Source organism: Oncorhynchus kisutch, linkage group LG29 (assembly GCF_002021735.2).
Source record: "Oncorhynchus kisutch isolate 150728-3 linkage group LG29, Okis_V2, whole genome shotgun sequence".
Classification (NCBI taxonomy): domain Eukaryota; kingdom Metazoa; phylum Chordata; class Actinopteri; order Salmoniformes; family Salmonidae; genus Oncorhynchus; species Oncorhynchus kisutch.
Genome location: NC_034202.2, coordinates 41,446,999 through 41,462,983, shown reverse-complemented (window position 1 = coordinate 41,462,983; position 15,985 = coordinate 41,446,999). Strand labels below are relative to the sequence as shown.

At 44.8% G+C, this 15,985-nt stretch overlaps 1 protein-coding gene across 1 annotated transcript in view; it reads left to right on the top strand.

The window, feature by feature from the left end:
• The window catches only part of rskrb (ribosomal protein S6 kinase related b), a 47,653-nt gene that overhangs the window by 14,053 nt on the left and 17,615 nt on the right, over window positions 1-15,985 (top strand). Inside the window, exons 3-5 of the mRNA XM_031809609.1 lie at window positions 6,057-6,140; window positions 7,546-7,614; window positions 13,990-14,059. Coding sequence (XP_031665469.1) covers window positions 6,057-6,140; window positions 7,546-7,614; window positions 13,990-14,059 — 223 coding nt within the window. The remainder of the gene's footprint in view (window positions 1-6,056; window positions 6,141-7,545; window positions 7,615-13,989; window positions 14,060-15,985) is intronic.

Below are 15,985 nucleotides of genomic sequence, written 5' to 3'. Positions count from 1 at the left end.
CGTCCATCAGGAAGCAGGTGCAGAAGCACCTCACTCATATTGTAACGTCCATCAGGAAGCAGGTGCAGAAGCACCTCACTCATATTGTAACGTCCATCAGGAAGCAGGTGCAGAAGCACCTCACTCATATTGTAACGTCCATCAGGAAGCAGGTGTAGAAGCACCTCACTCATATTGTAACGTCCATCAGGAAGCAGGTGCAGAAGCACCTCACTCATATTGTAACGTCCATCAGGAAGCAGGTGCAGAAGCACCTCACTCATATTGTAACGTCCATCAGGAAGCAGGTGCAGAAGCACCTCACTCATATTGTAACATCCATCAGGAAGCAGGTGCAGAAGCACCTCACTCATATTGTAACATCCATCAGGAAGCAGGTGCAGAAGCACCTCACTCATATTGTAACGTCCATCAGGAAGCAGGTGCAGAAGCACCTCACTCATATTGTAACGTCCATCAGGAAGCAGGTGCAGAAGCACCTCATTCATATTGTAACGTCCATCAGGAAGCAGGTGCAGAAGCACCTCACTCATATTGTAACGTCCATCAGGAAGCAGGTGCAGAAGCACCTCACTCATATTGTAACGTATCCATCAGGAAGCAGGTGCAGAAGCACCTCACTCATATTGTAACGTATCCATCAGGAAGCAGGTGCAGAGGCACCTCACTCATATAGTAACGTCCATCAGGAAGCAGGAGCAGAAGCACCTCACTCATATTGTAACGTCCATCAGGAAGCAGGTGCAGAAGGGACCGGTGCAGATGAACAAACAGGAGAAGCGTACTGAACGTGAGAGAGAACAATACCACCTAATGACTGATGTCAACTGAGGGCTAAATAAAGGGGGAGTAATCAAGGAGATAATGATGACCAGGTGTGTGTAATGATGGGGAACAGGTGTGCGTAATGATGCGGAACAGGAGAAGCGTACTGAACGTGAGAGAGAACAATACCACCTAATGACTGATGTCAACTGAGGGCTAAATAAAGGGGGAGTAATCAAGGAGATAATGATGACCAGGTGTGTGTAATGATGGGGAACAGGTGTGCGTAATGATGGGGAACAGGAGAAGCGTACTGAACGTGAGAGAGAACAATACCACCTAATGACTGATGTCAACTGAGGGCTAAATAAAGGGGGAGTAATCAAGGAGATAATGATGACCAGGTGTGTGTAATGATGGGGAATAGGTGTGCGTAATGATGGGGAACAGGAGAAGCGTACTGAACGTGAGAGAGAACAATACCACCTAATGACTGATGTCAACTGAGGGCTAAATAAAGGGGGAGTAATCAAGGAGATAATGATGACCAGGTGTGTGTAATGATGGGGAACAGGTGTGCGTAATGATGGGGAACAGGAGAAGCGTACTGAACGTGAGAGAGAACAATACCACCTAATGACTGATGTCAACTGAGGGCTAAATAAAGGGGGAGTAATCAAGGAGATAATGATGACCAGGTGTGTGTAATGATGGGGAATAGGTGTGCGTAATGATGGGGAACAGGAGAAGCGTACTGAACGTGAGAGAGAACAATACCACCTAATGACTGATGTCAACTGAGGGCTAAATAAAGGGGGAGTAATCAAGGAGATAATGATGACCAGGTGTGTGTAATGATTGGGAACAGGAGAAGCGTACTGAACGTGAGAGAGAACAATACCACCTAATGACTGATGTCAACTGAGGGCTAAATAAAGGGGGAGTAATCAAGGAGATAATGATGACCAGGTGTGTGTAATGATAGGGAACAGGTGTGCGTAATGATGGGGAACAGGAGAAGCGTACTGAACGTGAGAGAGAACAATACCACCTAATGACTGATGTCAACTGAGGGCTAAATAAAGGGGGAGTAATCAAGGAGATAATGATGACCAGGTGTGTGTAATGATGGGGAACAGGTGTGCGTAATGATGGGGAACAGGAGAAGCGTACTGAACGTGAGAGAGAACAATACCACCTAATGACTGATGTCAACTGAGGGCTAAATAAAGGGGGAGTAATCAAGGAGATAATGATGACCAGGTGTGCGTAATGATGGGGAACAGGTGTGCGTAATGATGGGGAACAGGTGTGTGTAATGATGGGGAACAGGTGAGCGTAATGATGGGGAACAGGTGTGCGTAATGATGGGAACAGGTGTGTGTAATGATGGGGAACAGGTGTGTGTAATGATGGGGAACAGATGTGCATAATGATGCGAACAGGTGTGCGTAATGATGATGCCCTGCTGTTGGCCTTCAACACTGTTGACCATGCCCTGCTGTTGACCATGCCCTGCTGTTGGCCTTCAACACTGTTGACCATGCTCTGCTGTTGACCATGCCCTGTTTTTGGCCTTCAACACTGTTGACCATGCCCTGTTGTTGACCATGCCCTGCTGTTGACCACACCCTGCTGTTGTCCTTCAACACTGTTGACCATGCCCTGCTGTTGGCCTTCAACACTGTTGACCATGCCCTGCTGTTGACCTTGGACACTGTTGACCACGCCCTGCTGTTGGCCTTCAACACTGTTGACCATGCCCTGCTGTTGGCCTTGGACACTGTTGACCATGCCCTGCTGTTGGCCTTCAACACTGTTGACCATGCCCTGCTGTTGACCATGCCCTTCTGTTGGCCTTCAACACTGTTGACCACGCCCTGCTGTTGGCCTTCAACACTGTTGACCACGCCCTGCTGTTGGCCTTCATCACTGTTGACCATGCCCTGCTGTTGACCTTGGACACTGTTGACCATGCTCTGCTGTTGACCACGCCCTGCTGTTGGCCTTCAACACTGTTGACCATGCCCTGCTGTTGGCCTTGGACACTGTTGACCATGCCCTGCTGTTGGCCTTCAACACTGTTGACCATGCTCTGCTGTTGGCCTTCAACACTGTTGACCACGCCCTGCTGTTGTATAGACTAAAAAAGGTTGGTTTAAGTGTTGATGGGTTAGATTGGTTCCAGAACTACCTTTCTGACAGAACACAGTGTGTAGCTCAGGAGTTTACAAGGCTTACAAAAGGAGTTCCCCAGGGCTCCATTCTAGGTCCGATCCTTTTTGCACCGTATATGAATGATAAAGGGAAGACTGTCGACTCTGCAAATCTCCATCTGGATGACACAATTATTGATTCTAGAGCATCTAATATTGATAAGGCTTTTCAGGACTTACATATGGCCTTTGATGTTATTAAAAGGCATCTTATTTGGTAATTGAAAACAAAATGTAATAGTTTTCTCTTCTCTGGAAGTAGACAGATGGAGTCAATTGCAGATTTTAACTATAAATGGCCAGCTATCACGCCCTGGCCATAGAGAGGCTTTTATTCTCTATTTTGGTTAGGCCAGGGTGTGATTAGGGTGGGCATTCTAGTTTCTTCATTTCTATGTTTTCTGTCTATCGTTGTCTCTGATTAAGAATCATACTTCGGCAGCTTTTTCCCACCTGTGGTTTGTGGGTAGTTGTTTTCTGTTTTGTGTTTCTGCACCAGACAGAACTGTTTTGTTTGTTCCACTTTGTTGTGTTGTATCAGTGTTCAGTTTGAATAAATAATCATGAACACGTACCTCGCTGTGCTGCGGTCTTCTTCTTCAGACGAGCTTTACACCAGCTAATTGATAGGGAGACCTCATATAAGTATCTTGGGATTTGGTTAGATGGCTTGGGCATCTGGTGATTACAGTTCATCCATCTAATGCCCTGGGCGTTGTGCCTAAAAACAGACCTTAGCCGTGGTATATTGGCCATATACCACCCCTCCTCTGGCCTTATTGCTTAATCATAAAACCATGATATCTTGAACGTCATTGTTATGTAGTAATATGCACGGGTGTGATCGTTGTGTGAATGAATCACAAGCCGTCCTAATGTGGTATTATCTTCACAGTAAAACACCACTATTATGGCTATTAATCATTCTTAAACAGTCAGTAAAATAGATTATTTAGCTATCCTAAAGAATCGTAGCCTGTATCACCAAGCAATATGACCGTAGGATTATTCTTCTGGTTCATTCATGAACAGGTGGTGAGGAGATCCATTCTGTTACTTGTTATTCGTGTCAGTTGAACACTGAATACCCAGCACTAGTTGCTCACGCTGCTTTGGTGGCTAGAGTGGTAACAGACGTGCTCGATGGAATGCGTTATCACGTGATGTTGCCAGGTCGGCAGCTGCCTTTGGATTAGGACCTCTGTTAGGAAACAGCCACAGTCATTAGCGCGTCCTGGCGAGGGTGGAGCCACTGGGTGGAGCACAATGCAACGCACCCTGGACTGAACAGGCAAATAGGAGAACATGTGGTGGACCCTCTGTTAAATTACACATTTATTGAGGTAGAAATATGGAGAGAGAAGATAACCTCCCGCGTTACGACATCAGCCAGTATTGTAATCTGACATGTCACCATCTAGGAGTTGTATTTCTACGAACTGCCAGTGTAGCGAGAGAGACTTTACCACACAGTTCTACGTCGTACATTTCTGCCTGCCTGAAAGGCAAGAGCTCAGGTGAAAACACGAGACGACCCTGAGGATGGACAGAACATCACTCAGAGATGTACAAAAACTAAAAAACAGTCAACACTCTTTCCTTTAATATGACCTTAATGGATTGTAAATAAGTCAGTTGACTGTCCGAGGATGGAACTACCACATGAGTCGCAACATCTTCACGTCGCTACGCCGACCGCGCAAACTAGCTACGCTAGTCCTGTTCGTTAGCTTTCTGTTTACCAGCTCGAACAAAAAGCGACACGATGATAATGACAGCTAACGAACTTCCGTACATCGCGGTGTTCCGTACACTTTACCTTATTTTAGCGCCATCGCGACACGTCACAATGTAACGTGCAGCATCAGAGGGGTCAGTTTTTAAAAACTTTTCTACAATATTATTGGTCTATTACCATGTCAATCAACGCTTGAATAGAAACGTAGTTTACACCCCGGATATTAATGCCAACAGTCTCTACAGTCCCATTAGTTTTCATTACAGCCTGGATATTAATGCCAACACAGTCTCATTAGTTTTCATTACAGCCTGGATATTAATGCCAACACAGTCTCATTAGTTTTCATTACAGCCTGGATATTAATGCCAACAGTCTCTAGAGTCCCATTAGTTGTCATTACAGCCTGAATATTAATGCCAACAGTCTCTACAGTCCCATTAGAGTCTCTACAGTCCCATTAGAGTCTCTACAGTCTCATTAGATTATCTACAGTCCCATTAGAGTATCTACAGTCCCATTAGAGTCTCTACAGTCCCATTAGAGTCTCTACAGTCTCATTAGATTATCTACAGTCCCATTAGAGTCTCTACAGTCCCATTAGAGTCTCTACAGTCCCATTAGAGTCTCTACAGTCCCATTAGATTATCTACAGTCCCATTAGAGTCTCTACAGTCTCATTAGATTATCTACAGTCCCATTAGAGTCTCTACAGTCCCATTAGAGTAGCTACAGTCCCACTAGAGTCTCTACAGTCTCATCAGAGTCTCTACAGTCCCACTAGAGTCTCTACAGTCCCATTAGAGTCTCTACAGTCCCATTAGATTATCTACAGTCCCATTAGAGTCTCTACAGTCCCATTAAATTATCTACAGTCTCATTAGTTGTCATTGTGGAACGGTGTTAGTCAACTCTGTGTTGTTTTGGTCCAGGCTCACAGTCGTTTGGATTGTAAACTAAAGCGTTGACAGCTTCACTCGCTGTGTTGGTGACATCAAAGGCAAACTGAGGTGTCGTTTAACTGTTGTTAGCACATCGGTAGATTTTTACTCGTTTTGAGAACATAAATGCTTAAAAATTCACAAACAGTGAATTTCTCATTAGAACAAAACGAATAAGATCTCCTGAGACTGTGTTTACCACAGACCTTATTTTCGGGCCTTTACCCAGAAACCCCCCCCCCAAAAAATCCCCATGAATTCCTCATAGCCGTTGCCAAACAAGCCGTGGCAGAGTCCCTTCAAAACAGAGGCCATTACAATTTCTCTCTATTGAAACCAGACCCTAGACACTGTAGGGTTTTGGAGACTCTTCCCACCTCCTCTCTCTTGTTCCAGGTGTTGGGATATATCGCCAAAGGATCCTTTGGTCCCATTCTGAAGGTGAAGGACAAGGCCAAGCAGAAAACCTACGCTGTCAAGGTAACCCTCCAATAGCACTTTACACTCGCATGCATATCATATACAGTACAGACCAAAAGTATGTGGACACCTGTTCATCAAACATCTAATTCCAAAATCATGGGCAATAATGTGGAGTTGGTCCCTCCCTTTTGCTGCTACAACAGCCTCCACTCTTCTGGGAAGGCTTTCCACTAGACGTTGGAACATTGCTGCTATAACAGCCTCCACTCTTCTGGGAAGGCTTTCCACTAGATGTTGGAACATTGCTGCTATAACAGCCTCTACTCTTCTGGGAAGGCTTTCCACTAGATGTTGGAACATTGCTGCTATAACAGCCTCCACACTTCTGGGAAGGCTTTCCACTAGATGTTGGAACATTGCTGTCGGGACTTGCATCCATTCAGCCAGAAGAGCATTAGTGAGGTTGGACGATTAGGACTGGCTTGCAGTCAGCGTTCAAATTCATCCCAAAGGTGTTTGATGGGGTTGAGGTCAGGGCTCTGTGCAGGCCAGTCAAGTTCTTCCACACCGATCTCGATAAATAATTTCATTTTTTATTTTTTTTAACCTTTATTTAACTAGGCAAGTCAGTTAAGAACAAATTCTTATTTTCAATGACGGCCTAGGAACAGTGGGTTAATTGCCTGTTCAGGGGCAGAACGACAGATTTGTACCTTGTCAGCTCGGGGGTTTGAACTTGCTTCGTCATGCTGAAACAGGAAAGGGCCTTCCCCAAACTGTTGCCACAAAGTTGGAAGCACAAAATAGTCTAAAATAGTCATTGCATAAGATTTCCCTTCACTGGAACTAAGAGGCCTGAACCATGAAAACAGCCCCAGACCATTATTCCTTCTCCACCAAACTTTACAGATGGCATTATGAATTGGGGTAGGTAGCGTTCTCCTGGCATCTGCCAAACCCTGATTAGTCCGTCAGACTAAGGTGGCATCCTACGCTGGTGCCTCGTTGAAAGTCACTGAGCTCTTCAATAAGGACATTCTACTGCCAATGTTTGTCTACGGAGATTGCATGGATGTGTGCTCGATTTTATACACCTGTCAGCAACAGGTGTGGCTGAAATAGCAGAATCCACTAATTTTAAGGGGTGTCCACATACTTTTGTATATATATAAACTAGCTGAATGGCAGATAACTAGACTGTCTATGAGAAGAATCGCTGTGTACTACATGTTAATGTCATCCCATGCTCACATCATCTGTGTGTGTGTGTGTGTGTCTGTGTGTGTGTGTGTCTGTGTGTGTGTGTGTGTGTGTGTGTGTGTGTGTGTGTGTGTGTGTGTGTGTGTGTGTGTGTGTGTGTGTGTGTGTGTGTGTGTGTGTGTGTGTGTGTGTGTGTGTGTGTGTGTGTGTGTGTGTGTGTGTGTGTCTCTGTGTCTGTTTCTGTGTCTGTGTGTGTTCTCAGGTAATCCCTAAGTCAGAGATCCTGAGGCTGGGCGTTCTGGAACAGTCTAAAGAAGAAGTTATAGTACAGGTGAGAGAGAGAGGTCGTGCTCTACAGGTGGGTCAGAGAGAGAGAGAGAGAGAGAGAGAGGTTGTGCTCTACAGGTGGGTCAGAGAGAGAGAGAGGTTGTGCTGTACAGGTGGGTCAGAGAGAGAGAGAGAGAGAGGTCCTGCTCTACAGTTGGGTCAGAGAGAGAGAGGTCATGCTCTACAGGTGGGTCAGAGAGAGAGAGAGGTCGTGCTCTACAGCTGGGTCAGAGAGAGAGAGGTCGTGCTGTACAGGTGGGTCAGAGAGAGAGAGGTTGTGCTGTACAGGTGGGTCAGAGAGAGAGAGGGGTCGTGCTGTACAGGTGGGTCAGAGAGAGAGAGAGAGGTCATGCTCTACAGGTGGGTCAGAGAGAGAGAGAGAGAGATGTCATGCTCTACAGGTGGGTCAGAGAGAGAGAGGACATGCTCTACAGGTGGGTCAGAGAGAGAGAGAGAGGTCATGCTCTACAGGTGGGTCAGAGAGAGAGAGAGAGAGAGGTCATGCTCTACAGGTGGGTCAGAGAGAGAGAGGTCATGCTGTACAGGTGGGTCAGAGAGAGAGAGAGAGAGAGAGGTCATGCTCTACAGGTGGGTCAGAGAGAGAGAGGTCATGCTCTACAGGTGGGTCAGAGAGAGAGAGAGGTCGTGCTCTACAGCTGGGTCAGAGAGAGAGAGGTTGTGCTGTACAGGTGGGTCAGAGAGAGAGAGGTCGTGCTGTACAGGTGGGTCAGAGAGAGAGAGGTTGTGCTGTACAGGTGGGTCAGAGAGAGAGAGGGGTCGTGCTGTACAGGTGGGTCAGAGAGAGAGAGAGAGAGGTCATGCTCTACAGGTGGGTCAGAGAGAGAGAGAGAGGTCATGCTCTACAGGTGGGTCAGAGAGAGAGAGAGAGAGATGTCATGCTCTACAGGTGGGTCAGAGAGAGAGAGAGGACATGCTCTACAGGTGGGTCAGAGAGAGAGAGAGAGGTCATGCTCTACAGGTGGGTCAGAGAGAGAGAGAGAGAGAGAGAGGTCATGCTCTACAGGTGGGTCAGAGAGAGAGAGGTCATGCTCTACAGGTGGGTCAGAGAGAGAGAGAGAGAGAACATGCTCTACAGGTGGGTCAGAGAGAGAGAGAGAGAGAGGTCATGCTCTACAGGTGGGTCAGAGAGAGAGAGGACGTGCTCTACAGGTGGGTCAGAGAGAGAGAGGTCATGCTCTACAGGTGGGTCAGAGAGAGAGAGAGGTCATGCTCTACAGGTGGGTCAGAGAGAGAGAGGTCATGCTCTACAGGTGGGTCAGAGAGAGAGAGAGAGGTCGTGCTCTACAGGTGGGTCAGAGAGAGAGAGAGAGGTCATGCTCTACAGGTGGGTCAGAGAGAGAGAGGACGTGCTGTACAGGTGGGTCAGAGAGAGAGAGAGAGAGAGAGAGGTCATGCTCTACAGGTGGGTCAGACGGATGCTGTATATGTGTTGTAGAGTGCTGTCTGTACTTGTTGCACTAGCCGTTACTAGTTATACACACTGTATACTGGTTTAGACAGGGTCGTGGGTCGTGACTAGCTATACACACTGTTATAGTGGTTTAGACAGGGTTGTGGGTCGTGACTAGCTATACACACTGTTATAGTGGTTTAGACAGGGTCGTGGGTCGTTACTAGTTATACACATTTATAGTGGTTTAGGCAGGGTCGTGGGTCGTGCCTAGCTATACCCACTGTTATAGTGGTTTAGACAGGGTCGTGCTAGCTATACACGCTGTTATAGTGGTTTAGGCAGGGTCGTGGGTTGTGACTAGCTATACACACTGTTATAGTGGTTTAGACAGGGTCGTGACTAGCTATACACGCTGTTATAGTGGTTTAGACAGGGTTGTGGGTCGTGACTAGCTATATACACTGTTATAGTAGTTTAGACAGGGTCGTTACTAGCTATACACACTGTTATAATGGTTTAGACAGGGTCGTGGGTCGTGACTAGCTATACACACTGTTATAGTGGTTTAGACAGGGTCGTTGGTCGTGCTTGCTATACACACTGTTATAGTGGTTTAGACAGGGTCGGGACTAGCTATACACACTGTTATAGTGGTTTAGACAGGGTTGTGGGTCGTGACTAGCTATATACACTGTTATAGTAGTTTAGACAGGGTCGTTACTAGCTATACACACTGTTATAATGGTTTAGACAGGGTCGTGGGTCGTGACTAGCTATACACACTGGTATAGTGGTTTAGACAGGGTCGTGGGTCGTGACTAGCTATACACACTGTTATAGTGGTTTAGACAGGGTCGGGACTAGCTATACACACTGTTATAGTGGTTTAGACAGGGTCGTGACTAGCTATAAACTCTGTTATAGTGGTTTAGACAGGGTTGTGACTAGCTATACATGCTGTTATAGTGGTTTAGACAGGGTCGTGACTAGCTATACACTCTGTTATAGTGGTTTAGACAGGGTCGTGTCTAGCTATACACACTGTTATAGTGGTTTAGACAGGGTCGTGACTAGCTATACACACTGTTATAGTGGTTTAGACAGGGTCGCTATACACACTGTTATAGTGGTTTAGACAGGGTCGTGGGTCCTGACTAGCTATACACACTGTTATAGTGGTTTAGACCGGGTCGGGACTAGCTATACACACTGTTATAGTGGTTTAGACAGGGTCGTGACTAGCTATACACACTTTTATAGTGGTTTAGACAGGGTCGTGACTAGCTATACACACTGTTATAGTGGTTTAGACAGGGTCGTGACTAGCTATAAACTATGTTATAGTGGTTTAGACAGGGTTGTGACTAGCTATACACGCTGTTGTAGTGGTTTAGACCGGGTCGGGACTAGCTATACACACTGTTATAGTGGTTTAGACAGGGTCGTGACTAGCTATACACACTGTTATAGTGGTTTAGACAGGGTCGTGACTAGCTATACACGCTGTTGTAGTGGTTTAGACAGGGTCGTGACTAGCTATAAACTCTGTTATAGTGGTTTAGACAGGGTTGTGACTAGCTATACACGCTGTTGTAGTGGTTTAGACAGGGTCGTGACTAGCTATACACTCTGTTATAGTGGTTTAGACAGGGTCGTGACTAGCTATACACACTGTTATAGTGGTTTAGACAGGGTCGTGACTAGCTATACACACTGTTATAGTGGTTTAGACAGGGTCGCTATACACACTGTTATAGTGGTTTAGACAGGGTCGTGGGTCGTGACTAGCTATACACACTGTTATAGTGGTTTAGACAGGGTCGCTATACACACTGTTATACTGCTGATACTTGCTGTTTATTATCTATACATAGTCACTTTACCCCTACCTACATGTACAAAGTACCTCGACCTGTCAAGGCTCAAGTAGCAGCACGTGATTACGAGCGTTATCAGTTGGTTTCGGGTTTTCGTCATTGATTATTTGGACGAGTCAGGATTGGTGAAAGGAGGTGCTTAAACTGGGGCGGTGATTTCAACCCTGTGTGTGGATGATAGACGCTTTCTACTAGATTCCACAGCCACAAAGTCAGAATTGTCTGCATTGTAACGTTTGTCGTCCTCGTCTGAGGAGTAGGAGAGATCGGACCAACATGCAGCGTGGTACGTGTCCATGTTAATTTATTCAACAGAACACTAAACAAAGTAACAACGGAGAAACGAAACAGTTCTGAAAGGTACAGACACTAAACAGAAAACATTCACCCACAAATACAGGTGGGAAAAAGGCTGCCTAAGTATGGTTCCCAATCAGAGACAACGATAGACAGCTGTCCCTGATTGGGAACCATATACCCAGCCGAACACATAAACACAACCTAGAAAAACGAACATAGACTGCCGCCCCAACCAACTAACACAAAGACAAAATAAAGGAACTAAGGTCAGAACGTGACAAGCATCTTAAAAATACCGGATATTTTTTTGCTTTTTGTCCATGATAAATACAGTAGAGGTGTTGTTAATGATAAATACAGTAGAGGTGTTGTTAATGATAAATACAGTAGAGGTGTTGTCCATGATAAATACAGTAGAGGTGTTGTTCATGATAGATACAGTAGAGGTGTTGTCCATGATAAATACAGTAGAGGTGTTGTTAATGATAAATACAGTAGAGGTGTTGTTCATGATAAATACAGTAGAGGTGTTGTTAATGATAAATACAGTAGAGGTGTTGTTCATGATAAATACAGTAGAGGTGTTGTTCATGATAAATACAGTAGAGGTGTTGTTAATGATAAATACAGTAGAGGTGTTGTTCATGATAAATACAGTAGAGGTGTTGTTCATGATAAATACAGTAGAGGTGTTGTTCATGATAAATACAGTAGAGGTGTTGTTCATGATAAATACAGTAGAGGTGTTGTTCATGATAAATACAGTAGAGGTGTTGTTCATGATAAATACAGTAGAGGTGTTGTTCATGATAAACACAGTAGAGGTGTTGTTCATGATAAATACAGTAGAGGTGTTGTTCATGATAAACACAGTAGAGGTGTTGTTCATGATAAACACAGTAGAGGTGTTGTTCATGATAAATACAGTAGAGGTGTTGTTCATGATAAATACAGTAGAGGTGTTGTTCATGATAAACACAGTAGAGGTGTTGTTCATGATAAATACAGTAGAGGTGTTGTTCATGATAAATACAGTAGAGGTGTTGTTCATGATAAATACAGTAGAGGTGTTGTCCATGATAAATACAGTAGAGGTGTTGTTCATGATAAATACAGTAGAGGTGTTGTTCATGATAAATACAGTAGTGGTGTTGTTCATGATAAATACAGTAGAGGTGTTGTTCATGATAAATACAGTAGAGGTGTTGTTCATGATAAATACAGTAGAGGTGTTGTCCATGATAAATACAGTAGAGGTGTTGTTAATGATAAATACAGTAGAGGTGTTGTTCATGATAAATACAGTAGAGGTGTTGTTCATGATAAATACAGTAGAGGTGTTGTTCATGATAAATACAGTAGAGGTGTTGTTCATGATAAATACAGTAGAGGTGTTGTTCATGATAAACACAGTAGAGGTGTTGTCCATGATAGATACAGTAGAGGTGTTGTTCATGATAAATACAGTAGAGGTGTTGTTCATGATAAATACAGTAGAGGTGTTGTTCATGATAAATACAGTAGAGGTGTTGTTCATGATAAATACAGTAGAGGTGTTGTTCATGTTAAATACAGTAGAGGTGTTGTTCATGATAAATACAGTAGAGGTGTTGTTCATGATAAATACAGTAGAGGTGTTGTTCATGATAAATACAGTAGAGGTGTTGTTCATGATAAATACAGTAGAGGTGTTGTCCATGATAAATACAGTAGAGGTGTTGTTCATGATAAATACAGTAGAGGTGTTGTCCATGATAAATACAGTAGAGGTGTTGTCCATGATAAATACAGTAGAGGTGTTGTTCATGATAAATACAGTAGAGGTGTTGTCCATGATAAATACAGTAGAGGTGTTGTTCATGATAAATACAGTAGAGGTGTTGTTCATGATAGATACAGTAGAGGTGTTGTTCATGATAGATACAGTAGAGGTGTTGTTCATGATAAATACAGTAGAGGTGTTGTCCATGATAAATACAGTAGAGGTGTTGTTCATGATAAATACAGTAGAGGTGTTGTTCATGATAAATACAGTAGAGGTGTTGTCCATGATAAATACAGTAGAGGTGTTGTTCATGATAAATACAGTAGAGGTGTTGTCCATGATAAATACAGTAGAGGTGTTGTTCATGATAAATACAGTAGAGGTGTTGTTCATGATAGATACAGTAGAGGTGTTGTTCATGATAGATACAGTAGAGGTGTTGTTCATGATAAATACAGTAGAGGTGTTGTCCATGATAAATACAGTAGAGGTGTTGTTCATGATAAATACAGTAGAGGTGTTGTTCATGATAAATACAGTAGAGGTGTTGTCCATGATAAATACAGTAGAGGTGTTGTTCATGATAAATACAGTAGAGGTGTTGTTCATGATAAATACAGTAGAGGTGTTGTTCATGATAAATACAGTAGAGGTGTTGTTCATGATAAACACAGTAGATGTGTTGTTCATGATAAATACAGTAGAGGTGTTGTTCATGATAAACACAGTAGAGGTGTTGTTCATGATAAATACAGTAGAGGTGTTGTTCATGATAAACACAGTAGAGGTGTTGTTCATGATAAACACAGTAGAGGTGTTGTTCATGATAAATGGGTGAAATTAGCGGAAGGAGCACTTTTGACCAAGACTTTCCTTTTGAGAGGGAAACTTTGCTTCCTTCCTTCGCACAACGGTAATCACAATTGTTAGCAACATTTCCCCCCAGAAGTAAAACAGGAACTTTCGCGAGAATTTTACTTCACCGAGATTACTCTTAGGCTGACCTGTGACCTTTGTCCTCAGCGTCAGGTGCGTCACCCGTTCGTCCACGACCTTCAGGACTGCTGGCAGACACAGAGACACCTCTACATTAGTGAGTCACACAGGAAGCATCCAGACCTGAACCCCTATAGAACCCTAATGCCCCCAACCCTAAAACCAACCTCTCCGTGTCCTTACTCAGACACAGATACACCTCTACATTAGTCACATAGAAACTCCCTAGACCCTACAACCCACTGCCCCTCTGCCCTTAACCTCATTATCCTACTGCCCCACTGCCCTTAACCTCATTATCCCACTGCCCTTAACCTCATTATCCCACTGCCCTTGGCCTCATTATCCCACTGCCCCTCTGCCCTTAACCTCATTATCCCACTGCCCTTAACCTCATTATCCCACTGCCCTTAACCTCATTATCCCACTGCCCCACTGCCCTTAACCTCATTATCCCACTGCCCTTAACCTCATCTCGCTGCCCTTAACCTCATTATCCCACTGCCCCACTGCCCTTAACCTCATTATCCCACTGCCCTTAACCTCATTATCCCACTGCCCTTAACCTCATTATCCCACTGCCCTTAACCTCATTATCCCACTGCCCTTAACCTCATCTCACTGCCCTTAACCTCATTATCCCACTGCCCTTAACCTCATTATCCCACTGCACCACTGCCCTTAACCTCATTATCCCGCTGCCCTTAACCTTATCTCACTGCCCTTAACCTCATTATCCCACTGCCCTTAACCTCATTATCCCACTGCCCCACTGCCCTTAACCTCATTATCCCACTACCCTTAACCTCATTATCCCACTGCCCTTAACCTCATTATCCCACTGCCCCACTGTCCCTACCCAGACACAGAGACATCTCACATAGGAACCTAAACTCACCCCTCACTCCCCACCAATAACAGACCACACCTGGGAGCTCTTTCCCCCAGCCCAGCTCTAATCCCTCACCCGGAGTCCGTCCCAACATTTAACCCTTCACCTTAAAAACCGTTGCTTGGACACGTTGATGCTCCTGTCTGGTTCCTCTCTAGTTTCCAACCTGTTCCTCTCTAGGTCACATCCTGTTCCTTTCTAGGTCACATCCTGTTCCTCCCTAGTTCCCAACCTGTTCCTCTCTAGGTCACATCCTGTTCCTTTCTAGGTCACATCCTGTTCCTCTCTAGTTCCCAACCTGTTCCTCTCTAGGTCACATCCTGTTCCTTTCTAGGTCACATCCTGTTCCTCTCTAGTTCCCAACCTGTTCCTCTCTAGTTCCCAACCTGTTCCTCTCTAGGTCTCACCCTGTTCATCTCTAGGTCTCACCCTGTTCCTCTCCTGTTAGACAGACCACGTCCCAAATGGAACTCTATTCCCTATGAAGTGCACTACTATAGACCAGAGCCCTATAAAGTGCACTACTATAGGCCAGAGCCCTATGAAGTGCACTACTATAGACCAGAGCCCAAAAAGTGCACTACTATAGACCAGAGCCCTATAAAGTGCACTACTATAGACCAGAGCCCTATGGAGTGGACTACTATAGACCAGAGCCCTATAAAGTGCACTACTATAGGCCAGAGCCCTATGAAGTGCACTACTATAGACCAGAGCCCTATGGAGTGGACTACTATAGACCAGAGCCCTATGAAGTGCACTACTATAGACCAGAGCCCTATAAAGTGCACTACTATAGACCAGAGCCCTATAAAGTGCACTACTATAGACCAGAGCCCTATGGAGTGGACTACTATAGACCAGAGCCCTATGGAGTGGACTACTATAGACCAGAGCCCTATAAAGTGCACTACTATAGGCCAGAGCCCTATGAAGTGCACTACTATAGACCAGAGCCCTATGGAGTGCACTACTATAGACCAGAGCCCTATGAAGTGCACTACTATAGACCAGAGCCCTATAAAGTGCACTACTATAGACCAGAGCCCTATAAAGTGCACTACTATAGACCAGAGCCCTATAAAGTGCACTACTATAGACCAGAGCCCTATAAAGTGCACTACTATAGAC